At 52.5% G+C, this 25,335-nt stretch overlaps 1 protein-coding gene across 3 annotated transcripts in view; it reads right to left on the bottom strand.

Annotated features, from left to right (window-relative positions):
• Positions 1 to 25,335, bottom strand: part of ANXA6 (annexin A6) — a 47,273-nt gene that overhangs the window by 2,449 nt on the left and 19,489 nt on the right. The window contains exons 8-25 of one of the 3 annotated variants that reach the window (XM_044231139.1): positions 24,239 to 24,295; positions 23,311 to 23,404; positions 22,794 to 22,889; positions 21,580 to 21,638; positions 20,408 to 20,530; positions 19,309 to 19,367; positions 17,901 to 17,979; positions 16,170 to 16,251; positions 15,143 to 15,237; positions 14,464 to 14,577; positions 12,093 to 12,183; positions 11,344 to 11,423; positions 10,748 to 10,801; positions 5,742 to 5,759; positions 4,866 to 4,959; positions 3,622 to 3,717; positions 2,208 to 2,266; positions 777 to 899 (exon numbers count right to left, since the gene is read on the bottom strand). In XM_044231139.1, coding sequence (XP_044087074.1) covers positions 777 to 899; positions 2,208 to 2,266; positions 3,622 to 3,717; positions 4,866 to 4,959; positions 5,742 to 5,759; positions 10,748 to 10,801; positions 11,344 to 11,423; positions 12,093 to 12,183; positions 14,464 to 14,577; positions 15,143 to 15,237; positions 16,170 to 16,251; positions 17,901 to 17,979; positions 19,309 to 19,367; positions 20,408 to 20,530; positions 21,580 to 21,638; positions 22,794 to 22,889; positions 23,311 to 23,404; positions 24,239 to 24,295 — 1,473 coding nt within the window. Of the gene's footprint in view, positions 1 to 776; positions 900 to 2,207; positions 2,267 to 3,621; positions 3,718 to 4,865; positions 4,960 to 5,741; positions 5,760 to 9,607; positions 9,842 to 10,747; positions 10,802 to 11,343; positions 11,424 to 12,092; positions 12,184 to 14,463; positions 14,578 to 15,142; positions 15,238 to 16,169; positions 16,252 to 17,900; positions 17,980 to 19,308; positions 19,368 to 20,407; positions 20,531 to 21,579; positions 21,639 to 22,793; positions 22,890 to 23,310; positions 23,405 to 24,238; positions 24,296 to 25,335 lie in introns of those variants that run through there. The other 2 variants (XM_044231146.1, XM_044231153.1) reach the window with 2 other exon arrangements.

Raw genomic sequence — 25,335 nt, 5'->3', positions numbered from 1 at the left:
GGGGTGCCTGCTTCTCCCTCTTCCACTCCCCCTGCTTGTGTCCCGCCCCCCTCTCTCTCTGTCAAATAAATAAATAAATAAATAAATCTTTAAAAAAAAAAAAAATTTTTTTTTTTTCATTTTACTTGTGTGAGAGAGAGAAAGAGTGCACACAAACAGGGAGAGCAGCAGGCAGAGGGAGAAGCAGGCTCCCCACCGAGCAGGGAGCCCGATGTGGGACTCCATCCCAGGACCCTGGGATCATGACTTGAGCTGAAGGCAGATGCTTAACCGATGGCACCACCCAGGCGTCCCAACAAAATTGTCTTTAGAAAGCTGCCCCCCGGGACGCCTGGGTGGCGCAGTTGGTTAAACGACTGCCTCCGGCTCAGGGCGTGATCCTGGAGTCCCGGGATCGAGTCCCACATCGGGCTCCCAGCTCCATGGGGAGTCTGCTTCTCCCTCTGACCTTCTCCTCGCTCATGCTCTCTCTCACTGTCTCTCTCTCTCAAATAAATAAAATAAAATCTTAAAAAAAAAAAAAAAAAAAAAAAAAAAAAAGAAAGCTGCCCCCCAAGATGGGCTGTTTTATTTAGAAGTCCTTTATTATAACCCTTTGAGCCACCTGGAATTTATTTTTGTATACACAGTGAAGCAGGTCTTTCATGAATCAGTAATCTCTGCTGTCAGAGAGAACTCAGAAAAAGACTGGGAATAGGAGGGATTTGTAATCCCACGCTCAGGGATGTGATGCTCCTCCCACCCTCCCCTACTGATGTCCAGCCCCTCCCCCTTACTTCAATGGCTTGGTGGAGAGACTTGTCATATTTCTCAATGAACTCCCGTCGGATGTTGAGCAGGTCGATCTCACTCCGGGAGATCATGATCCTGGTGAGGGTCTTCTCATCTGTGCCAGCACCCTGGTGGAACCAGGGGAGAGGGAGACAGAGGGCAGGAGGAAAAACAGGGTCAGGTTAGGCAAGAACTCCTAGGTTCTCTTCCTTTTCCCTCCCAAACCCTGTGGGGCATTCTGCCTCAGTCTTCCCCAAGTAGTGCTGACCCAGATTCCCCCAGGGACTGGCTAGACCGGCAAAAGCAAGCTGTTAGAGTTGAATGGCATGCCCCCAAAATTCACATCCAACTGGAACCTTACCACAGGGCCTAATTTGGAAATAGGGTCTTCACACATGTAATGAGTTGAGGGCACACTGGATTAGGGTGGGCCCCAAATTCAACAACTCGTGTCCTTGTAAGAAGGGGACACATGGGGACACACACAGAGAAGGCTGAGTGAGGATAAAGGCAAAGCCTGATGGATGTGCCCACAAGCCAGGAAACACCAGGATTCCTGGCAACCACCAGGAGCTAGGAGAGACCCATGGGAGTTTCCCCCCTCAGAGCCTCCAGGAGGAACCTAATGCCTTCAATTTGGATGTCTGGCCTCTTGAACCATGAGAAAATAACTCAGTCTGTGGTAATTTGATAAAGCAGTTAAAGGGAAACGAAGAGGGGGCCCATGGATCAGGTGCAGGACATGGAATGTGTGGGCAGTCAGGGCCCACTTCAGCCCGAGGGAGCTCCGGGACACCAGCTTGGTGGGTGTTCAATACATGACCATCATGTCTGAGGCTGTAGGTGGAGGAGGGTTTCAGGCTACCGAACAGCCTGCCCAGGTTCTGTTAGCAGCTGAGACACCCCTCGCTGGGCTGAGAAGGTGGCCACAGCAGCCTGGGTTTTCAGGAAGCCAGGGCTAGTCCCAGCGCCCAGCACTGGCTGCCTCTGTAATTAATCATCGGTCACAGGAGACACTATCACCTGCTCGAATGTGCGCTCCATGAGGGCAGAGACTGGGTCTGACTCAGCCCAGTGTCCCCAGAGTGAGTTTCTCAGCCTGGGCCTTTGGGGCCAGGTCACTCTTTGCTGTGGGACCCATCCTGAACATCGTAGCATGTTTAATAGCATCCCCCCTGCCCCCCACTCTCGTCCCACCAAATGCCAGCAGTGACACTCCCCAAGTGGTGGTGACCAAAATGCATCTGAACATGGCCAAAGGTTCCCCAGGGGACAAAATCACTAGAGTCAGACACGGGGCAGATGCTGCTAAGCATCAAGGGGGCAGAAACAGTGGCCAGAGGTCCTGGCCGGGGCTGGGGGGACCGCACACAGCTGTGTTTGTGGATGGGCAGAAGGACCTGAAGGGAAGGGAACAAACAAGCAAGTTTGTTTACCTTCATGGACTTGTAAAGTTTGTCAGCAAAGAAGAGAGGCTTGTTCTTGACACTTTGAACTGGTAGGATGAGAGAGATGCAGGGAACTTGGTCAGAGGCGGTGTGCCTAGACCATGGGCTGAGCTGTCCTCTCCCACCCCCTCCCCCTCCAGCCTGGGACTGGGAAGGTCACAGCCAATCCCAGGGTCTTACCCAAGGCCTGATACCTTCACTCCCCCTTCCCGATTCCTCCTCCTCTGGCCCATCCCTCAGCTTGGCTCTCACTGGGTTACAACTCCCTTCTTGCTACAGGGCTTGCAGCTAACCAAGATCAGTCAGGACTCAAAGGGAAGAAACCCAAGGCACAGGGCCTCAAACTTCAAAGGGCCTAAGAATCACTGGAGAACCTGCTGAAAACTTGGGTTTTAGGTGCCACCCCCCAGATTCAGACCCCAGAAATATTTTGTGCACTGGCTCGCAAAGCGTGGTTCCTGGACGGCTCTAGCAGCAGCATCTGGGAACTTGGTAGAAATGCAAACTCGAATAGCCCATACCAGATGCGCTCAGACTGCAACTCTGAAGGGAGGTGACCAACCTGTCCCACTCCGCCAGGGATGCTCCTGGTTTTAGTACAAACCAGCATGGTTGGGTCTGCCTACTCTGGGGTAGCCTCATGTTGGAGAGCAACTGATGGACAGGAAGACCAGGCCCGCGGATGTTGGTGTGATTTAAGGCACTGTGCCCACCCCAGGGCTGTGTTGCTCCAGAGCCTGCCCACTCCAGCTTGCACTGGCAGCCCTGAGCCCCATGCACCACCCCCACCCCCCACATAACGCTGCCTGGCTGTACCAGTCCCAGCCCCTTCCCAAGGCCTGGGGGGCTCTAGCCCTCAGCAGCTGCTGGATTTCAAGGCTCCAGTGCCTACCCAGGGGTGTCTCAGGCAGCTTAAGGAGCGGAGTCAGATACCAGTATCTGAAATCCAGAATGACTCTGGATATAAAAGTGTGTCTGTGAGGAGGGCAGGGGGCAAGGGGCTGGAGATGCATACCCCAAGGGCACAGTCACCTGGGGTGTGTCATGTACTGGCTCAGGAAGCCACACACCAACCTTCCTAACTCTCCAGGTATGGTATGCACATGTGTGTGTAAGTGCACATGCGTGCGTGGCTGTGCACACCCTGGTCCTGCAGAACACAGGGCCCCTCCTTGCCCTCCCCATGACCTCCCCTGGGAGAGCTTGTTCCATCATCCTGCCCTGCAGCCTGGAACAAGTCTTCACACTAACACCCCCTACCACATGCTGGCAGGACCCCCACAATGCTGGGGTTTACTCTCCAGTACGAGGAGCTCTGGAAGCCGCCAAGGCCACCCCTGTCCAGGGAATCTGGCCAAGTTCCCAGCGCCCCCAGCCCTTTCCCGGGACATCCATCAGTTACCGATGGCCACAAACACGTCCCTGACGTCCCCGGACATCTCTTTCTTGATGATGTGCTCCACGTCATAGTTGGTCATCTTGACAAACTCCTGGAAGACTGGCCCCAAGAGAAGCCCCACAGGTCGGGGGTGAGCTTCAATTCAGAGGGCTGGGGGAGATCACCCCTGCCCCGCCCACCCAGCTCCCCTCCCAGGCCATGTCCCAGGAAAGGGGAAAGGGACAGCAGGTACGGCTGCAGCCCAGGCCCAAGTACACTGGGCATGATCGTGGTGGAAGGGAAATTCTGACCTCGAGGCTGCCTTGGGCTCAGAGCCAAATCTGTGTCAGATCAGACGCTGTTCTAGGAATGGACAAGTTCTAGGAATGTGGGCTGGGGTAGCAAAAGGAGCTGGGGTCCTGGTAAAGGCTCTGCCTCCCACTGAATGACCTTGGGAGAACCCCTACCCCCTTCTGGGCCTCCCCTTCCTCCTGTGTCAAACTGGGATCCAGATTAATGTAAGTAATCATAATGAAAACATGGAGGAAGTCACCACGTGCCAGGCATTATGCTAAGTGCTTTTCATGCATTATATTTTCTGTATCTTTATTAACAATCATGTGAGGTAGAACTAAAATCCCAATTGGCAGATAAGGGAGTGAGGGCCCAGATATTCACTAACTTGCCCAAGGTCACACAGCTGAAAAGGGGGAGATTCAAATCAAGGCAATCAAGCTCCCAAGTCCATTCTTCCAGCCACTATGTTAATGTACCTTATGTATTTTACTGAAAAGTGCCAGGCAAATCCATGTTAAGCCATAAATGTCCTAGTGGCCAGGGCATTTCATGAACTAATGGCAGGTGCGCCCTGTGCATGTGGCCGCCTGGGGCTCCGAGACGTGTGGCTAGTCCTGGTGTCACCAGCACGCCTTGTGGCCTTATTCCTGGCAGACATTGCCAAAGGGTCATGACCCTGAACCTCTGGAGGCAGCCACCACCAGTCTACTGGAGTGGCCTTGGGGTTGACAGGCACCAGCCATCCTGTATCCCAGGCATCCCACCTGCTTCCCTAAGGAGGTAAAGGGTGCTGGCCCGAGGCTGAGGGTCAGGAGCAGAGCTAGGGCCAGACTCCCTACCAGCCACAACATTCCGCTGCTGGGTAAGAAATGGGTGTGTGGACACCTGGCTCTTCTCGCCACAGAGAGCTGAGAGGCTCCCATCGGATTTGGGGACCTTCCTGCAGCATCGGGGAGGGGTTGAGACCTCACCTCTCCGGAGGTGCGGATAGCTCCGTGTGCACAGGATCGTCATGAAACGGGTCTCCAGGGAAGTCTTGTCTCCACTGGGTCTGTCTGCTATTTCCTGCGGATCCCAGGTTGGGAGAAGGATTTGGGAGGGAAGACACCAGAAAGCCTTGGTTATTATTCACTTTCATGTCTTTGCCTGGGGTGAGGGTGGTCAGAAACTGGGTCATCCCAACTAAGGAGGCTGACATTGGCCCCTTCCTCCCTAACCCTCCATCCCTTTGTCCAGTTCTCAGGAGCCTTCTGGACTGACACGAGGGTGCTCTGCACCGGGTACTTCTGCTTTGGCCTCAGGGCCTTGAGACTGGGGCCCAAGGGAGTGCAAACAGGCACTGGGAATGGGGACCCAGAGTCCTTCTGTTCTCAAGCCCTCCAGAAAGGCCCTCTGGGGAAGTGGGTTTGTCCATTGCAAGGAAAATGGCCTAGTCAAGTGTTTCCCCAAGAGTCTAGACAAGCAAACATATAACACACTGCATATATATGTTTCCACAAGGATCTTCCAGCCAACCACTAGTCCCGTTTATATTGACATTAAATTTTAATTGACATTAAAAGAATTCATTTCAGATTAAAAAGGGTCCATTTAAAGAAAAATACTCAAAAGCTGGTGGTATGTAGCACGAATCATGTGGGAGGTTAAGTGGCTGAAATTTGGGAAACACTTGCCTGTCCCATTTTTTACCCAGTGGGGCTCTTAAGAGGCTGTGAAAGGGAGAGAGAGAACCTACGGGCAGGTCCCCAACCACTGCCTGACTGGTCGCTCAGCCCACCCAGAGACACAGCCACTCAGCCCTCACTCAGAGAAGCCACGAACATCCCCGTGAAGAACAGGTCACTCACCAAGATCTCAGCAGCCACCTGAGAGCAGGGAGGAGAGAGAGGAGGGAGAGAGGGAAGGATTGAGTCAGAAGAGGCCGGGAGAGGTGGCTCTGGGGGCCTGGGGATGGAGGGGGGGACAAGGAAGAGGGAAAATACCTTTCCTTGATCTTTGGGCTGGAGCCCCAAATGGGGACAGGCCTGGGAATTAATTTTAAAGTGTTTGCCTGAGGGGCCGGGGAAGACCCAGAATAGGGCACTCTAACTGTCACTCCCGGCCACCGAGGGTGACTCCAGCCCTCAGCCTGCTTGTCTCTGCAGAGCGGCCCAGAAGTGAGAAGAGAAGCACTAAATCCCCCACATCCTTTACCACCAGGGGTCTGAGACTCATCATTTTACCCCCTCGTGTTACAAGCAGGAGAGACAGGGAAGCTGAGGCTGGGAGGGGAGGAGACCGGTGGGGGGCACAGCCAAAACCAGGTGGGGGAAAGGACAGCGGTCCAGTCGTCTCACAAGGGTGACTCGGTCACTGCGTTATGCTGAGTCCTTAGAATATGACGTTGTTAGGCAAGCAGTAGTGCCTTGGAGTGTCTGGGAAAAAAATACAGCCCGCCCTGGGGGCCCCAGACTGGGTTTTGCTCTTGCCTGTCTCCCTGAAACTCTGCTGAGCCCTTGATTCTATTGGGCCGACCCCAACCATCCTCCTTATAAACTTCACAATAGCCTTACGCTTTAGAAAGCTCTTCTCATTATATACGTTGGCAACGTCTTTCAAAATTTTAAATGCACATGACATCTGATCAAGCAATGACATCACTAGGAATGTGCCTTTACTGACACATGGGCCAAAGCCTTTCAAGATAGCAGGAAAGGGTGTTCACTGCAGCATTCTTTGTAATAGAGGAAAAACTGGAAACTACCAATAGATGATTTGTTAAACAAACTAGGGTTATCCAATAATGGAAATCCACAAAGCTATTCAAAAGAATGAGTCTACAGTACTGAGAAGGAGAGTTTCCCCTTAAATTAAGCCAAACAAAAGCAGAGCACATTGTTTGCAATAGTGTTCCTTTTATCTGGATAAGAAAAGGTAAAGGCACCCTCGCTCTTAACGTATTTGCTGGGAAGTCATGCTATAGGCACGGTCAAGGTACCACGGGCGGTGGTTACCTTTGAGAAGGACTGGGAAAGCTACTGCATTTGATTTTTCCTGAAATTCTATGTTTCCATTTTCTCAACAAGCAAATGTGTCCTTTCGATGTTTTATTTTAATGTTCAATAGAAGTTATCGGGGGCATGGGGATCACGGGATTCTTCTGGACTTTTTTCATCCCTTTCTGTATTAAAAACCTAGCTGAAACTTGAGGACGTTATGGTCCGTGAAATAAGCCAGTTATAAATGGGTAGATACTGCAGGACTGCAATTACACACGGCCCCTATAGTCAGATTCAGAGAGACAAGGTAGAAGGGGTTGGTTGTTGTCAGGGGCTGGGGGAAGGGGAGGGGCAGTTACTGTTTAATGAGGACACAGTTTTAGTTTTACAAGAGAAAATGAGTTCTGGAGACGGATGGTGGTGATGGTTGCACAGCAAGGGGGACATGCTTGACGTCACTCAACTGTACACTTGAAAACGGTGGAGATGGCACATTTCACGATGTGTCATGCCTTATTATGCATTATGTGCATTTTACCACCATTTTTAAAAAGCGATGCTAAAAAATACCTGTTTTTTGTTTGTTTGTTTTTTAAAGAGAGGGAGATATGTTATTTTTCTATTTTTATTTATTTTTTTAAGATTTATTATTTATTTGACAGATCACAAGTAGGCAGAGAGGCAGGCAGAGAGAGAGGAGGAAGCAGGCTCCCTGCTGAGCAGAGAGCCCGATGCGGGGCTCGATCCCAGGACCCTGGGATCATGACCTGAGCCGAAGGCAGAGGCTTTAACCCACTGAGCCACCCAGGCGCCCTGAGGGAGATATTTTGAAAATCAAACAAAAGGGACACTTGGGTGGCTGAGTCAGTGAAGTGTCTGACTCCTGATTTCGGCTCAGGTCATGATCTCAGGGTCATGAGATGGAGCCCTGCGTAGGGTTCTACACTGGGCGTGGAGTCAGCTTAAGATTCTCTCTGCCCCTCTCCACCTTCCCTCTCTCTTAAAAAAAAAAAAAAAAAGGCAAATAAAAAGGAATCTAATGTGCCATCCGTCATTTATTTGGGTCAGAGGACCCCAGACATATCTATTTTGTCAGAGCCTCTGTAATGATATGTGCAATATGATAAATGCAGTAGGCTATTAAAACAATTTTCCAAATAACACAAAGGCTTTTCCCTATTAGCCTAGCTACTTCACACAAAAAGTAACCTGGGAGGTTCCTCCAAAATCTAAACACATAGTCATCCTGTGACCCGGCAATTCCACTCCTATCTACCCGAGAGACATGAAAATATACGTACACGCAGAACACGGACACGCGTGTTGACAGCAAGCAGCGCTGTTCTTGAGAAGTAGTCCAATGTCAAGTAGCTGATGCATGGACAAAAAAAAGGTGATGCGACCATGCAATGAGGTATTATTTGGCAGCGGGAAGGGATGAAGTATGGATATAGGCTAAATACGAATGTTGGATACACTAAGGGAAGGAAACCAGTCATGAAGGGCCATGTATCGTATGACGCAATTTATTTGAAATAGGTGAGCCTACAGAGAGAGGAAGTAGGTTAGTGGTTACGCAGGGCTGGAGGGCAGGGAGGAAACGAGGAACGTGTTCAGGGTCCCTTTGGGGGTGATGCGATGGTTTAAATTGGACTGGTGATGGTTGTGCACGTCCGTGATGATGCCATGAGCCACTAAGGTGGAGGCTTTCAATGGGCCGAAAGCATGGTGTCTGGGTTCTAGTTCAACAAAACTGTATATTCAAAAATATCAGCCCGGGGATCGAATCATCCCAAACTGGCCACAAGTCTTCACTTCCCTCTGGTTTAGATTGTCTGTGTTATTGTCTGGAACGCGGAGGGTGGAAGGGAAGCAGTCAGCGATCCCCATGGGATGGCAGGTGAACTTGGCACGCTCGTTCGCACAGTGGTCGCAGACCCGGACCTCCAAGAGCTCGGGGTATGCTAGATGCCTAGGGGAGCGTGTGGGAAGGAGGAGGCACGACACAGAAAGGACCAGGTCCCCCTGTGTTCTGCAGATCAAACGCCTTCCATTTCTGTGCACATTCTCAGGCATCCGCATTTCACCTCTAGAAACCTAGCTAAGGAAAACGCTCTTGCGTATGAGGGGAGAGTTGGTGACTGGGAAGAGCACTGCCCAAATAAAGCTTGGTAGTAGCTTCTTAAGTGGAATAGGACATGGCCATTAAGTGACGCTGGTTTTTAAAAATAATATGAATGGTATTCGCGGAATATTAATTTCTAACTGTTCTAAATCAGGGATCCACTTTTATATGTACATAGGAAAAGACAACTGGAAAAGACAACTAGAGTTGTCTTTTCCAAAATATTAACAAGGGCTGTCACTAGTAGGCTATGAATTTATGTATGTGTGTATGTATTTGTTTAGGCTTATCTCTGTTTTCTAGAGTTTCTACAAAGGATAGGTCTTACTTTAGAAACCGAATATTCTGACTCTGAGAAAATGAGTCCACACTAAGACTAATCCGGGTCCAGCACCTGTGAATCAGGATGGGCAGCTGAGTTGGGCAGGGTTCCCTTGTTTCTGCTCCCCAGGTTCTCTCTCACCCCTTCGCGCCTGCAAGGTGTGGATGCAGCCCACCACTGCCCTCTGCTGGCAACAACTGGAAGCACAGCCCCATAGGTAGGCCCCAGGTGGAAGCGTTCCCTAGAGGATGAATTTCAGGGTAGAGGATGGATTTGGGGTGAGCTCTAAGGAGGAACTCAGGTTCAAAGGCCCTCAAGGGTGCAATGAGACAGTCTGTAGTAGTACTTAATACATACATGTTGAATAAGCGAATGAAACGTGGCCTCAACAGGCCTCCCTACAGGGCTAGTCCTTGTAAACACACCCATATGCAGCTGGAAAACCATACTTAAGTGCAGCCCTATAGCTTCGGACAGCTGCATTCTGAACTGGGGGCTGTACAACTGGAAAGCAGCAGCCCCCTGGTCTGGAGGCTGCGGGGAAATTGCCGTACTGGGTCTGGGAAGGTATCAACTTGTATTAACATAGGCTTTGGTGGGCTTGGGTTCAAATCACACCCCAGTCACCTAGAAACCATACCCTTGGATAGAGCAAGGCACAGATGAGAGGGGACACAGTGCATATGGCCTTAGGAGGGACTGCCCAACCATAATGACCCTTAGGGGATTTGGGCTTGTCTACCCTCCAGGAGAAACCATCTCCAGACCTCAAGCTCCCCAGCCTAAGGGGTATGGCAGAAACAGAGTAGCCAAGTGACCCAAGAGAACCCCTGACTCCCTATTCATTTAATAACAAATATTGGCTGAGTTCTGATCATGTGACCACTTGATACATCAGGGAACAAAACAAAGATCCCAGCCCTTGATGAACTCACTTTCTAGGCTCTCTCAGAACATGTCCCTCAACCTTGGTCCCATTTCATAGGTAAGAAACTGAGACCTTTAGCACCCAGGTCCCCTTCCAGCAGGCCCCCAGACCTGCTCCCTCCAGCTCAATTCTACCTAGGCCACTGATTTGCTGTGTGACTTCCAGAAGTTACTCCCCCCTCTCTGGGCCTCCATTTTCCCCCACTGTAACATAAGGAGTTTGACCTGGCTGATCTGTAAGTCCCTTCTAGCTCTGAAGGTCTGGGGTCTCTCAGCCTACTCTTCACACAGAATGTCATAAGACCAGCATCACACTCAAGAGAATCCTTCCGAAAGTTGTGGAAATACTCAAAGCCTCACTTCTAAGGGTAGAAAGGGGCAAGGGGTCCCTGAGTCTAAGGATCCACCAATTAAAACAGCCTTCCCCACTCCCGGACAGTCAAGGCCTGGCAAGACGGACATCAGCTGGAGACACTTGGAGGGGGAGGTGACGGTTCTCACCTGGGCATCTTCCCGGGCCTGGTCCCGGTCTTCTCCTGCCTCCTCACGGTTCCCCTGCAACAGGACCCGTGAGAAAGATCAGTTGCCAAACATCCACCCTCTTTGGCCCTCAGCAGCCACAGGACCCTTGGCTCAGCCTCTCCGCCTCTCAGAACCCTCTTCCTGAGCTATAACACGGGGACAGGGATCCTGCCCTCAGAGGGAAGGCTGTGGTGAACATTACATTTGAAGGCACTCAGCCCAAGGCGACTCAGACACAGGCAGCTTCAAGACCATGCGTCAGGCCTTGGTGTCTGGGCTGCGGGAATGCGAGCAATGGTGAAGGATACTTGCAGGTAACGTGGGTTGCCCACATGGCCTCGTCCTGTCAACTGGGAACCCAGAAAGCCAGGCTGAGGGCCACCAGGGAGGGCTGCCTGGAGAAGGTGGCCCCAAGCCAGCTTTGAAAAGTAAACAGCGGGAGACCTCAGCAGTGGGACGGAGAAGGCAAGTAGAGAGGACACCCTTTCTTCATCAGGGGTGGGCTCCTAGCTCCCTGCCCCCCCTTCAGGGCCCCTGGGGGACCAGGTGGGACCTGGGGCCATGAACTCACTCACCGTGGCCAGAGAGATAAGGATCCTCTTGAAGTGGCCAGATGTGTCTGAGCTCAGAGCATCCTCTAGGGACTTGTGATAGTCTGAAACAGAGAAATGGAGTTGTGGGCAGCTGCTGGCTAAGGATGGGGGTGCTTCTAGAAGCTCAAGACTTGAGCCAGAGCATGTTGGCCGGGGTGGTGGGGATGAAGGCGTTTGCGGTTGGCTCTTGGCAGCATTCGGCCAGGCCACTATGGGTCGCGACACACTGACGCCCGAGTCCGTCGCCTCCGCCCCCATCCCAGCTGAGGGCTCTTGGAACCCTGCGTCTCCTGCTTCATGGTCATTCTACGTTCCCTCTCTTACCTTCCCACCCATAGGACAGGGGCTGGACCCGCCCGCTCTGGCCACAGCTCTAGCCCTGTCAGTCCCCCGCTCAAAATTTCAACCACTTTAGAGCTGCTGACAAGGGGAAAAGTTGAAACATTTCTGACTAATACTGAAGGTTCTTCACAATAACGTTCTGACCTTCTGCCCATCCAGGAGGCTGCCTGCCTGCTCCCCAGCAGCCTGGACACGTTCTCCTCTCACTCCCCGCCTCCAGCTGGGACTCTCTGCCTGTGGTGCCCTTTCCTCAGACACAGGGCTGGGCATACCCATGGGCTTAGCAGAGCCTCGTGGCCGAGAGGGGGAGAACAGCAGAGCTGCGGGGTGAGGTGGTGCTTCTCCCACTGCCTCCCAGCGGTGCTGGCCCCAAGGCCTCCCACACTCACCTTCCTTATAGGCCTCACAGATGGCCCGGATTTCTGCATTGGTCCGAGTAGCGAGGATTTCTATGAGAGCCTTTTCATCTGTGCCAGCTCCCTACAAGGTCAAGACCAAAAAAGACTTAACCACAGCCCAGATCCCCATGCTAGAGACTCGAGGGGCCCTGGCCAAGAAGGCCCCTGTTCAAGAAACCACCCAGGAGGCAAATGCTCGGATCACCGGGCCTTCCTGGATTTTCTCTTCACCCCCAGACCAGAGACAGCACAATCAGGGAAGAACAGGCCGACTTGTCAAGATTTCCAGAACCTCCCATGAGAACTGCATTGGACCAAAAATTAAAAAGCAAAGAATATGGCCTATAGGCACGTGTATATAAAAAGACACACACACATATGTCTCTGCACATATTTATGTGTAAATGTATAAAAACAACAGAGCTCATGCTTCACAGTATAACTGTGACTGTGGTCTCTGGATGGGTGAAGGATCACAGGCGATTTCTCATTTCTTTTTTTTTTCCTCTGGGTAGATTGTCTCACATACTATTTTGTCCGAAGAAAAAAGGTTCGGGGCGCCTGAGTGGCTCAGTGGGTTAAGCCGCTGCCTTCGGCTCAGGTCATGATCTCAGAGTCCTGGGATCGAGTCCCGCATCGGGCTCCTGGGATCGAGTCCCGCATCGGGCTCTCTGCTCAGCGGGGAGCCTGCTTCCCCCATTCTCTCTCTCTGCCTGCCTCTCTGCCTAGTTGTGATCTCTCTCTCTGTCTAATAAATAAATAAAATCTTAAAAAAAAAAAAAAAAGGTTCTGTGCCTTAAGGGAAAAACATGCTGGATTTGTTGATATTTGCCTTTGAGGAGTGATCTAGGGACAGACCCGTTAGGTCCTTTGGACTGAAACAGCTGCTTAAAGGTCCTCACGCTGGGGGAGGGGAGGGAGGCAAAGGAGATGGACAGATCGATAGATTCAAGTATCTGTTAAACACCTGCAACGTGCCAGTCGCCGCACAAGCCGCTGCAGCCACAACTGTAAAAAACAGGAAAGGCACGTTCACTGCCCTTAGAGGTCACTTCCCGTGGAGTGGCCAGTCCGTCGGGGCCCTGACCTGAAGGAGACTGAGGCTGACGGAGATCTTCACAGGTGCTTTATTCAAAGCAGGCATGTGGGGGAGGACAGCCTGATTCCCAGAGCATCCTAGGACCCAGGGTCTAGCCCCTTCCCTAGGGCAGGGTCCACTAGCCGGACCGCTAGCTGGGTGTGCTCAGCCTCCCTCGGTTTCCCATTGTGGGAATGGGAAGGGTCGGGTCAGGTTAGCTCACTGCTCCCTTCAACCTCTAAACTCCGCGTTTGCAAATCCTTTGCTTTTCTTGTCTAGGCATTTTAAAAGGACGAGAACCTCAATTTGCTTTGCCCAGGGAATGTCTGATCTTCTCTGAATCCTCCAGGGGCCCAAAGTCCTCGTGGTCTCAGGCTCCAGAGTCAGAAAGACTTGGTCTGAATCCCAGCGTTACCTTGTAACGCTGTGACTTTGATCAAGGGACTGAGGCTCAGAGCCAGACTTTCCCATCTGTAAAATGGGGATAAGACAATAGCCTTGCCTTGTGGGTTGGGGAGACAAGGAGCTGAACCCAGGATGGGTCGCTAAATGCTCTGAGGACAGAGAGGAGCCCTGTACAGCTATCCCTTGGGAAACCAAGCAGCTCTAGCAACAGCTGGGCTGGGACATCCCATCCTTTCTTGCTAATCAACCGCAAGGGCAGGTCTTCAGAGTTAACAGTGTCCTTCACACCCATGACCTTGCCTGGCCCACTCCAACGCTTGAAGGGCAGGGATGATCGCTCCTGTTTCACAGCCGAAGGCATGGAGGTTTAGAAAGTGTAAGGGGCCCACCATCACCGTGAGTTCGAATACAGGCTCTGACTGCTGTTGTTTCCCTTCCAGATCCATCCCGCTTCCTCTAGCTGCTCCTTGAGATTCCCCTGACACCACTGATTACTGGGCATGTGCCCTCACTTCAGCCAGAGCAGAAGCCAAGACTTTGGTGGAACTTCTGGGAAGAAGGACATACATGCACAAGCCATCCTACCATGAGGAGGAGAAAGGCTTTCTGAGAGCAAAGCCACCACAGAAGATAGACAACCAAGGTAAGGGAGAGACAAGAGTCCATGTAACATTATTTGAGTCCCTGGATTCAGCCATGTCTAAAACCAGATGGAGTCCTATACCTCTGTTATCCCCTTTGTAGTTCACACGAGTTGGAACTGGGTGTGGGAAGGGCTCTGCCAAGGAGCTATGGCCAACCCACACCTGGGCTTGTGGGGAGCCCCTGTGTCCCCCCAACACCCGCATACTGGACATCCCTTTGGTGCCCCCACCATACCTCCATGGCCTTCTTCAACTGCTTGGCATCATAATGGGCCGGTGGCATCATGAGCCCTAGAATCAGCCTCGCCAGGTCTCCGGAGATCTCAGACTTCAGATCTGCCATCAAGTCCTATGAAGGACGGGGGCCTAGGTCACACAGGCATTACCACGTGTTCCCGAGTGACCCAGGACAGGGAGGAGATATGGAATGAGGAAATGGGGGCTCCATGTGAATGCTGGGGATAGCAATAGTGGGAATCAACACCTGTCTCTGCTGAGGTTTACTATTTAAAGGATGGCAAAAACCCCAAGCAGAGTGAAGACCGGCTCTCCTTGGAGGCGAGGCGGTGGGACAGGAAAGTGGGGGAGGGCCGAAGGATATCATTCCCACCGTGGGGGAAGCTCGCCAGCTGCAAAGGCACAATAATCTCAGTCATTCAGCCTTGGGGCCTTGAAGCCTCTGGAACTCGAGATCCAGAAAACGCTGTGTAAAAGCAACTCATCTCAGCCCCACACTGAGTCATCCCCACGGGTGCTGATCCTGGGGAACTGGGAGACAGCCAGAATGTGTTGCAGGCAACCCAAAACCAATGAGGGAGACACTCCAAGAACACATGACCACAGGGGCCCCAGGACCGCCCACACTCGGGCGCTGGCTGTGACAGCCAAGCCCCGGGGCCCGGCTGAGGCCTCACCCGGCCGAAGTGGGACTTGAAGGTCTGGCGGATCTGCTGGCGCTGGGCGTTGCTGCGGTGCGTGATGATGTCGATGATGGTGTCCTCGTCAGTTCCTGAATCGTCAGAGCTGCATGGTTCAGAGGAAGACCCACAGCCCACTTCCCCCGTCCCCTCTACGCCACAAAGAGGCCGAGTAGCTACTAAAGGATCCTTCCAACCTGCCCATCTAAATCCCATGGGGACCCCGTGTCCTTTCTCTTCAGCTCCCAGGAGCTGGAGCCCAAGTCCTTGTAACCAGTGCAGGTCGACTCTGAGAACATCAGGATACCACCTTTGAACTCCTGGATGAACGCCTTCAACCTCGGACTCTGCACAGGACTCCACCTCTCAGAAGGACTCTTGCACCTGTCACCTCAGTCCTAGACATGCTCGGGGGCTATTATCATTCCCAAGAGACAAATGGAGAGGAGGCCCAGAGGGGGAGGATTTAAGCCAAGGCCTCTGGGAGGTGCTGTTAGATGGGCAGGGTCAGGGGTCAGTAAAGTGATGGAGGCCAAACCCGGATCCTGTCCTGGATGGCCTTTCTGAGAACAGGCCATCCACCCACAGAGTAGTTCTTCCCACTAGTCCCAAACACGGGCTCTGAAGGGGGAACCAGTAGGGGGCACTCCCATCCCAGAACTGGGTCTGCAGCTCTTACTTTATAGTGGGGGAAATGGATCCTTTGAGGCATTGAAGGACCTGCACAAAGTCACAGTGAGTCGAAAGCAAAGCCAGGGGGAGAACCCAGGCCTTAAGACTTAGTACTTCCTTCTACTCCAGGACACTGCTCCTGACAGGCTGAGGGACACCTTGGTCCTCTAGGAAGGGTTCATGCCCAGATCCTCACAAGCCCCCTCACTCCTGCCTAGACTCATGGCGCCAGGACCCTCCTCGTTCTGTGGACCTTAGTTTAGGCCTCTGCCCTCATTCCTGCCCAGCCCACTGCCCAGCCTGCCACACCTGCTGCCCCAGAAGTCCACCCACCCCTTCCTGGTCCCCTTACCGAGTCCCTTCATGGCCTTCCGCAGCGCTTTGGCGTCAGCGTCAGGGTTGAAGTTGTCGACTGGACACACAGTTCCCTTCAGCTGCGAGAAGCAGAAAGAGCCTCAGCAGGTGTCTGGAGGCCCCCCCAGGGGCCAGGCCAAGAGAGGAGCATGCAAGAGAGGGGAAGCTTTCCCCATGAGCTCCAAACCAAGCAGCTTCGGGGGAAAGAGGCAGGGGTGAAGGCACAGCAGACAGACCCCTGCCCTAGAGCTGAGAAAGGGAGAGGGGGCGAGAGACAGACCCAGGCCTGGGAGCAGGGCAAATGCTGGTCAAGCCAGCTTCCTGCCCCAGGAGTCAGCCCTGCCCTAGCTGCACTGGGGCCTCCCCAGTCCCTGTCGGAATCCTGCCCTGTCCCCAAGGCCCTCCTGCCTCTTTAAGATCCCCATCCCCTGAAAAGGCAACCAAAATGTCTGAAATACCAGAACAGAATCTCCCAAATTCAGTCACTCCTAAGTGGGGTTCTCAGTGTTTCTTTATTTGCATATACCCTGTTCTATTTCTCAATATTTCTACTGAATTCAACCTCTTTTCTGTTTTACTTAAATGCATTCACTTTTAAGTGTATTTAAATACTCCTGAAGGGCAATGAGTTTTGTTCATTTCGTTCTTGGATGGATCCCGAGGGCCTACAACAGAAGTAAGCATTCAAAAAATATTTGCTATGTGGATTAATGAATGAAAAGAATTTTGAATCACTATCATAAAGAGAAAATTGGTCTTAAGTGCCATCGACGGATGATAACCCACGAAAATAAGTGTAATAAAGAGAAAACACTGTCTTGTCAAATATCACCGAATTTAACCAGATGCCGTTGCTTGTCAAAAGCTGTGAACGTGAAGCTAGCTCTCTCAGCTCAGTTTGTGAAAAAGGAAAGCCAGTGAGGGTGGCAAGAAGCCAGACTCTCCCTTTGACAGAATGAGGAAGGAGGTTGGGACTGAAAAGTCGCTCTCTCACTATGTGAGGTTTGGTGCTACCAAATGCCCCCAAGGCTCCCCTCACTCGAAAGAATTCATTTCTTAAGTAATTTAAAGTCACCTGCAATGACACTTCTTGGCTTGCAATTTGGGAAATGCTGTTCTAGAACATCAGCGCTCAAGAGCCCTTGGAAGGCACTAAGTTTGCCGTGTCTAACACCTCGCTCGAAAGATGGAGACAGAAGCCGGGAGAGGTAGGGACCTGCCAAAAATGGCTCCATGAGTAACAGAGAGAATGCAACGTGCCAAATATTTTCACGTGGACCAAGGGCTACTAGTCCCTGGAATGGTTAGTCCCGAGTACGTCCGCCGACCCTGGGTCTCAGGATGGTCAGAACAACCTCGAGTCACCCAGTGCCCTGAGGGGTGACAGATCATCTGGAAGCCTCCAGAGGCCAACTGTCTGACCCAGGATGACACAGGCCATCCACAGAACCAGACATGTCTCCGTTCAGCAAGCCCTGTTAGTACTCAGCAGGCCCCCAACGCTCCCCTGCGTGTTAGAAGTTAGGGCGGGAATCAGAGGCCCACAGCAGAGTGCCCGCCCACCACACTCATCACTCCTGGAAGACAAGGAAGCTTCAGATGTGAGAACCGATGTCTCAGGTTGGCCGCCAGGGGGCAGCTGGGTGCCAACCGGAGCAGCGGGAAGGTGCGAGCAGAAGACTGGAAGCTTGTGGTCAAGAGGTCAAGCAGGAGGTGGGGAGGGTCTGACCTCTACTCGGGCCACTGCACTAAGCTCCCACATCTGATAGGCCACCTGCGCTGCCTCCGGGAAGAACTGGCCAGCAGCACTGGAATGGAGGGGTTTGGGGAGAGGATAGAAGGGAAGGTCATCGTGGGCAAGACCACACACGTAGCAACAGCCATGTATGCACACGGACACACACACACACACATACAGCCACACACTTGAAGTGAATCCATCTTGCTTTACCTCCTATCAAGCCTCATCCATTCAGAGCCTCTCCTCCATTTTTAGAAACCTTCTACCTTCTCCTGAGACCCCCTGCAACGCTCGGTCTGCCCAGCAGCCTTCTAGGCTCCAAGTTCCTAGCAGGAGAGGATTTCTTGAATACTCTGTCCTCCCCTTTCTCCCTCGTGATTTGAGTGATTTCTACCCAACTCTCCCCTCTCAAACAAGCTCAGTTACCAGCTTACGGCCATGTCCCCTCGCTTTCTCCTCCTGCAAACCACCTGGGCTTACAAGATGCTGAGTAAATGTCTGCGGAACTGAAATCAGCCCCCCAAGGCACTTGTCAAGGGTTAACAGAAGGTTCTCGTATCCCTTACTTCACCGGATCCTTATAAGCTCTGGGAGAGGAAGTCAGAGGACCCATGGCTCCCCTCCTAGTCCACCAATCTGGTCAAGTCACGCCCAGTGTCGTCTCTCCCACGGCTCCTACTACCCCAGGAGAGGTTCTTCTGCCAGCAGGAGGCCCCCAGGCCCTGCCCACCTCTCAGCCTCTCCTCTTCCCGGCCCCCGCAAAAGTGCGGCGTCAGGTACAGAAATGAACCAGGCTGAACGTGGTCATCTCTAGGTCCTTCCTCCGCCCACTGTCCTTCAGAGCCTCTCTTCACCTCCTCCTCCTTACGGTCTCCCTCAGGCCTCTGCTTCTCTACCCGCAGTCTGGGAGAGTGCCCCGATCTGTGCGTTCCCAGACACAGAGATTCTCCCTATCCCGGGAGGACCCCACATGTAGGCCCTGGTCCGGATGCCTCACCGGGCTGGGGGCTTCACCAGGGCTTCCCTGCCAAGAGGCCTGTCCCAGAACATACTGGGCACGAACATGCTGAATAAAGGAGCAGGCAGACCAGGCACCTGTATTTTTTCCATCGAACAGATGATGAAATGGGAAGCGGTTATGAGGTAGCGGGGCTTGGACCCCCCCCCATTCTGATTCCCAGTCCACAACCCCTGGGAGCAGACACCCCCACCCCTCCCCCAGTCTGGGAGAGCCCATTCCCATCACACACACTCACAGACTTTCAACAGGCACTGAGGAATCCCCAAGCTCATCCAGTCCATGCATCCATCAGGATGAGGGCCAGGGGAGCCCGGCCTGCCACCGCTCCCCTGACTCGGGCCACCCCCTCCAGCCCGGGGTCCAGGAGCCACTTACTCATCATCACCCCCACAGAGTTTCAGCAGAGCCTTCTTGTAATCACCGGATGTGTCATTCTGGGGAGAAAGTGAGACAGAGAAAGGTGACCTCTCACCCTTGGGCTCCCCTCGGATAAGGAAGGGAGGTTGCGCAGAGCCCAAAATAGGGGAAGGCCGAACACTTATTTGTGGCAATCCTGACTCTCCTCTGGTCTGGGGTGGCAGAGACCACCAAGCAGTGGTGTGCTGGCATGTCCTGAACAACCAGCTCTCGGGGAGGGGAGAAGGTTAAAAAGCCCTAATTTCTAATATCTGCCAATTTCCGTGGCGTAAACACGTCCAACAGGGATACTTTCAAGCTACCCATAGGATTTCACTGACCGTGGAGCCCATGGGAGCCGGCCCCAGCACACGTCTACTCTCTGACCATCCACAGCCCAGCACGCCCATGTGAAATAGTCCATGGAAATAGGGTTCCATGAACCAAAACACCGGGAAACGCCAAACTCAGACCAATGGATGTAGCGTATTTTATGCCTCTCTCAGAGCTTCATGATGGATTTAACCAATTAAAGGCTGTGAGAAGTTCTGAAGGCAACAGGCTGCCTTGCCTTTACTTTCACTAGCTTTTTCCAAACACTTCCCATGAACCATTGTTGCATTTAATATCTGTAACACTCGGGGAACATAGCTTGAACTCAGAAAGCTTTATCTCACTCACCACCCCCAAAAAGAAAAATACCCAACCCTCTATGTGTCTCTTGGCCAAGTGTCAGAGGCGGGACACCGCAGTCATCACAGATCACGTGGCCCGGGGCCAAGAGTTCTACCCTGACTTCTGCAGCCTGAGCTCACTGCCCTTGGGATGGAGTCCTCATCCTTAACTCCGCCCGCGTGCCCTTCCTGACCCAGGTCCGCCTTCCTTTTGAGCTTCTCGACTCATAAGCACCACCAGACATTTGCTTCTCTGTTGAGTTGTCTCACGTGCCCTGAACGTGCCATGAGGTAAGGGCTCCTGGGGTTCCCAAGAGACTCCCAGCTCCTCAGGACCGTTCTTTCCTCCTAGGAGTGGTTCCCAAGCCCTCCGCTCCTCTCCGTACCCTGTTGGCTCCGCTCACCTTGATCATGCTATACAGGGACTTCTCATACTTGGTCCGGAATATCTCCCGAATGTCAAGCATGTCCAGTTCACTGCGGGTGACCATGATGCGGATCAGGGTGTTGTCCCGAGTCCCCAGGCCCTGGAAGACAAGTGGGTTTGGGGGACAGGAACCTGAGAGGAGGCCAGACGGCTGACAGCCCCCAGCTGGTTGAAAAATACAATTTTTGTACTAAAACATTAAAATTAAGAACAAAAGAAACAAAACATTGCCTTTCCCCTGAAGCTCCCTATGTGTCCCTCTTGCTTTAATTTCCTTCCTCCTTTCATACGTCAGGTCCATCCTTGGTTTCCTTTACAATTTTACCATAACTGTATAACTCTAAGTACAGATTGTTTATGGTTAGATATCTTGGAACACTGTAAACAAACCACTTTGCATTTATTTCTTTTGCTACGCCTGATGGACACTGGGTTGTTTCTAAATTAGAAGAAACTGCCACATTCTTTGGAATGCATGCACACAGGAACCTTCTCTCCCCGGCTGAGTTGCCCGACCTCCCTCTGAAAGAGAATGGGCCATATTTCCCTTGCCCTTGGGATGGCCTACTGACACCACGAAGGCCTGAGCTCCTGGGCCTTGGGTCTGTGGCTTCTGCATTCATGTGTCCTGTTGTGCTACAGAACTATCATCAGTTTCTGTGTGTCCTGTGGGCAAAACAGTGGGAATCACTGTTCTCAAGTACATGCTTAGGGTAGAATCGCTGGGTCACAGGGGTAAACATTGCGAGTCTTAGCCGACAACGACAAGTATCTTCCAAAGTGGTCTAATCTACATCCACTGTACAGAAACGTTCTGGTCAATTAATATTTTTGAAACGTGTGGGTTTCTAGCTCCTCTGGCTGGATGGGTCCAGTGTGAGCTGTCATAACACCCTGTTACCAATCCGGAGGCGGGAGCAGGTATCTGGGTGGGCAGGCGTGCGCCCGGACAGCGACCCAAGCTCAGGAGCTCGCCTGGAAAAAGGGCCGTCACTCTCTTCTGTAGTCAATCCCCTGAGGGCTCTCTTTGGCCAGTGGGCCCTACAGACTTGTCAGACTGTCTCTACAGTCCCATGGGGATGGGCAGAGACCCCCTCCACAAGCTCTTTCCCACTGATCCCACACACACACACACACACACACACATACCTTCATGGCTTTGAAGAGCCTTTCCGCAAAATATTCTGGAGTGCTCCGGATGCATTTCACTGGGAAGAGGGAAGGAGAGGCAGAAGTTACTCCAGCTGTCTCGGAATGGGTTGGGGTGGCCTGACCCCTTCTTTATTCCTACCCCTTGGGGACCACGAAGGGCAAACCCAGGATGGATCCAGGCTCCTGATAACCCAAGGTGCCACCCCCTTTAACACAAACCCAGAACTTCGAGAAATCAGGAACTGGGCCTGTGAAATGTGGGCTGTGCCTCTTAAAGACCCACTTCGTCTTTCTAGTCCGCTGGGGGGCTGGCAGGGAGCAGGCCCAGGTGGGGGGCAGCACCTGCGGTGGAGCTGGGAGGGGTGTTTCTGTACGTCCTGCTGCAGCCACAAGGGTATCGGCAGCTACGTCACTTTGGATCCTGCTAGGAGAGCAGGCCAGAACCTGACTGCCTAAAGCAGAGTGGGTTAGGGACAGCTCCGGGCAGGAGGATGAGGCTGCGGCTAGAGCTCTCCCCCAGGAAACACGCACACAACCCTCCCCAGACTCGGACAGACTGCCTCTTGCCATGTCGAGCTTCCGAGGGCCTCTGGGTCAGGCAGGGCCTCACCCCCACCCCCATTTATCAGATGAGGGAACTGAAGCCCAGAGAGGACAGGAGACTTGTCCCAAGTCAAGAGCAGATTTGGGAGAAGTCCTGGGTTGGAATCTTGGGTCGACCAACCGACTAGTCAGATCCTGGTGTGCCCTGTGCCTATGATACCCCAAGTCATGACTGAACCACCCCTTGGCAAGTGACATAGCCTCTGTGAGATACAGTCTCCTTATCTGTGAAATGGAGATCATGCCCCTCTCCTGGGTCTTTTTTCAAGATTAAACACTCCACATAGCAGCCAGCACATGGTATGGGCCCCACACAAGTCTGCTCTCCTGCTGGTTCTTCCTCTGGGCCCCAGGCTCACCGCTCTATCTCGCCCCACCCACTCTATCTCATGGGAGGGAGTGGCAGGAAGTCAGCCCCCCAAGGCTCCACTCCCTGCCTCTCTGACTTCATGTGGCCTTGACCAACCCGCAGAACTTAACTGCCCGCCCGATTTTCTCCTTCCTGCCTCCAGATCATGTAATCCCTCTTTCCCATTCTTGACCTCTTGTTCCTGGGCCAGAATCCCAGAATCCCCCAAAGCCCCTGGGAATGCAAGGTCAGGACATACCCACAGCCAGCATCAGCTTCTCGAAGTCCCCAGACAGCTCTCCTCGGATGCTGGCTTCGATTGGTTTCCCAGTGGTCTTCAGATACTCATCAAACACTGAGTCAGAGAGACAGGGGTGTGTTGAGAGTGCCCCAGAAGGCAGGAGAAGCCAGGACTTCACAAGGGGAGGCCAGGACCAGAAGTCAGGGCTGGTCTTTGAGGAGCTGGCCAGCAGGGAGGTCAAGCACACCACCAGCCACTGTGCAGCTAGGCCGTGTATGACGTGAGGGACTTATGTGTACCTCACACTCCAACAGGGAGCAGGTACTCAGCTGGGAAGGTTGAGCATCCTGTCAATGACTTTCCTGAGGGACTACACAAACCACCATCCAATAAAATCAGGACTAGTACTTGCATTGTAGGTGAAGTAACTATCCTGCTCTATTAGTAGCAAAGGAAAAAAAGAATGGAATCCTTGGCAGGGATTCCAAGGGGAATCTAGGGGAGCAGCTGTAGGTTCTTGTTCTCTGGAACTTACCCAACCGAAGATGCTGCTTGCTGCGATTTCCCAAAATGTAAATGAACTGGGCTTCATCTGTTCCCCATTTCAGTTCCCCTGCCTCGTACAGGTCCTGAAGGGGAAGAGGAAGGACTTCATGGAAAGGAGGCAGAACTTGCTGGCCAAGCGAATCAACTGCTGCTGAATCCCTGAACATACGAGTAACTGGTAGCCTCAGGACCTCTGCATATACCTGTATACCCTCCTTTCTTTCTGGGGAAACTCTGACTCAACTTTCAAGGCCCAGATTAAATGTCCCGTTTGTTCTTGAAGCACTTCCTGATGTCCCCAAGGTGGAGTTCTCTTTCTTCCCCTTCTTCCCTCTTCTAGGCTCCCATAGTTTTCTACTTCTCTATTGCTTTGCTCCACTGTATGTTATAACAACTTCTTTATAAGCCCGTCTTCCCACTATGGCATGGGCTCCTCAAAGACAGGGACTATGTCTTAGCATTCTCTGTATCTACCCTTGAAGTGTTGCATGCACACAGTGGGGTTCAAAACACCTTGAACGTAATGCTATATCCCTAGAGACGGTGTTTGTATGATTAATATATGCCTTTCTCTCCTGGTACTGTGTGATTTTAATCAGTAGTGATCCCCCAGTGCTTGGCAGAGTGCCCGGCACATAGTAGGTATTCAACACATATTAGTTAACTGAGTGAATAAAGGAACAAATGACAAAAGCTCCAAAATATATCTCACCAACTTTATATATGTTGCTTACCTTTGAAAGACAATTTAAGTCCTTTCTTCAACGAAGCACTGTATAAAACGCTGGCCATGAGTCAGTTATTTCTGGTATTTGATGCAAATTACTCGGCCCCCAGCCCTTCCCCGGATCCCCAAGCAACTAGCTCTCGGGGTTCCCCTGCTGTGCCCCAAGAGGCCCTGGTCAGTGCTGGTTTACCTGGACATCCTGCTGTACCAAGTCCTCGCTCACAACATCATCCGCCTCCCTGGTTCCCTGAGCAGAAACACAGGGACACGGGATTCACATACCAGGGCCAGGGAGATGGGAGTGGCGTGCACATCAGGGGAGAACAGGACAGTAGAGAAAGTGTGGAGGCCCAGGCGGGTCTTGGAGCAGTGACTTCAGCTGCCACTGCATCAAGACCAAAGCATCTATTTTGTGGGGAATCATGGGGTTTGCTGGCTTTTCCCTTCATCCTCGGAGTTGAGAACAAAGGGGAGAGTCCTGAGAATGACCAAGGTCCCTCTAGGTGCCCCGTCCCAGAGCCAGCCAGAGCCTGTCCTGAGAACAGGACCCCATACAGGTCCTGGTATGGCTCACGATGCCCGTGGAAAATGATACTACAGGGCTAAAAAGACACACTGGCGTTCCACTGGGGGATCACAGACCTTGACCCAGAAAACTCAGCAGGGAGGATCTGAGACTTGGGCCCTGAGATCCGAGCTCACAAGCAGTGAAGGCACCCAATGCTATTGGTGTTTCTGCTGCTCCGCCCAGGCTCAGTGCCCCATCCAACAAAGAACTAACAAGGGATGGGGCCAGCCCAGGCGGGCATTGTGCTTCTGTGGGTGCGGGTCAGGCCTACGCTTCTCTCCTCCTCCCCTGGACTATGAATCTCAGGATCTCAAAGCCCCGGGCTCTCCTGGGGACACAACTTCAGAAGACAGAGTCCACACATTCACAGTCCATGCTGTGCCACTGCCCGCCTGGTGTTAGATGTTGAAAAGGAGCTGGAACTCTCCAGACAAAGGGCTTTGAACTTGGGGGCAAAGGTCACACTTGCCCATTCCTGCTGTTTCCGGTAATCCCCCAGCTGCTTACTGTGGGATATGGGTTGCTATGGCAATGGAGAAAAGGACCTGGGAGCAGCTGGGGTCAACTGTGTATGGGAGCAGAGGAAGTGAAAGAAATAGAGAAGTGGCTTAATTTCTATATAAAGCTTCCCACAAGCGTGGTCCTTGGACCTGGGCTTGAAACTGCTCAGTGTGAGAATTTCCGGGGAGCCGGGCAGGTGAAGGGGAAGCAGCAGGGTG

This window comes from Neovison vison, chromosome 1, assembly GCF_020171115.1.
Source record: "Neovison vison isolate M4711 chromosome 1, ASM_NN_V1, whole genome shotgun sequence".
Lineage (NCBI taxonomy): Eukaryota > Metazoa > Chordata > Mammalia > Carnivora > Mustelidae > Neogale > Neogale vison.
The sequence above is the reverse complement of the archived record's forward strand: the minus strand, read 5'-3'. Positions and strand labels throughout refer to the sequence as shown.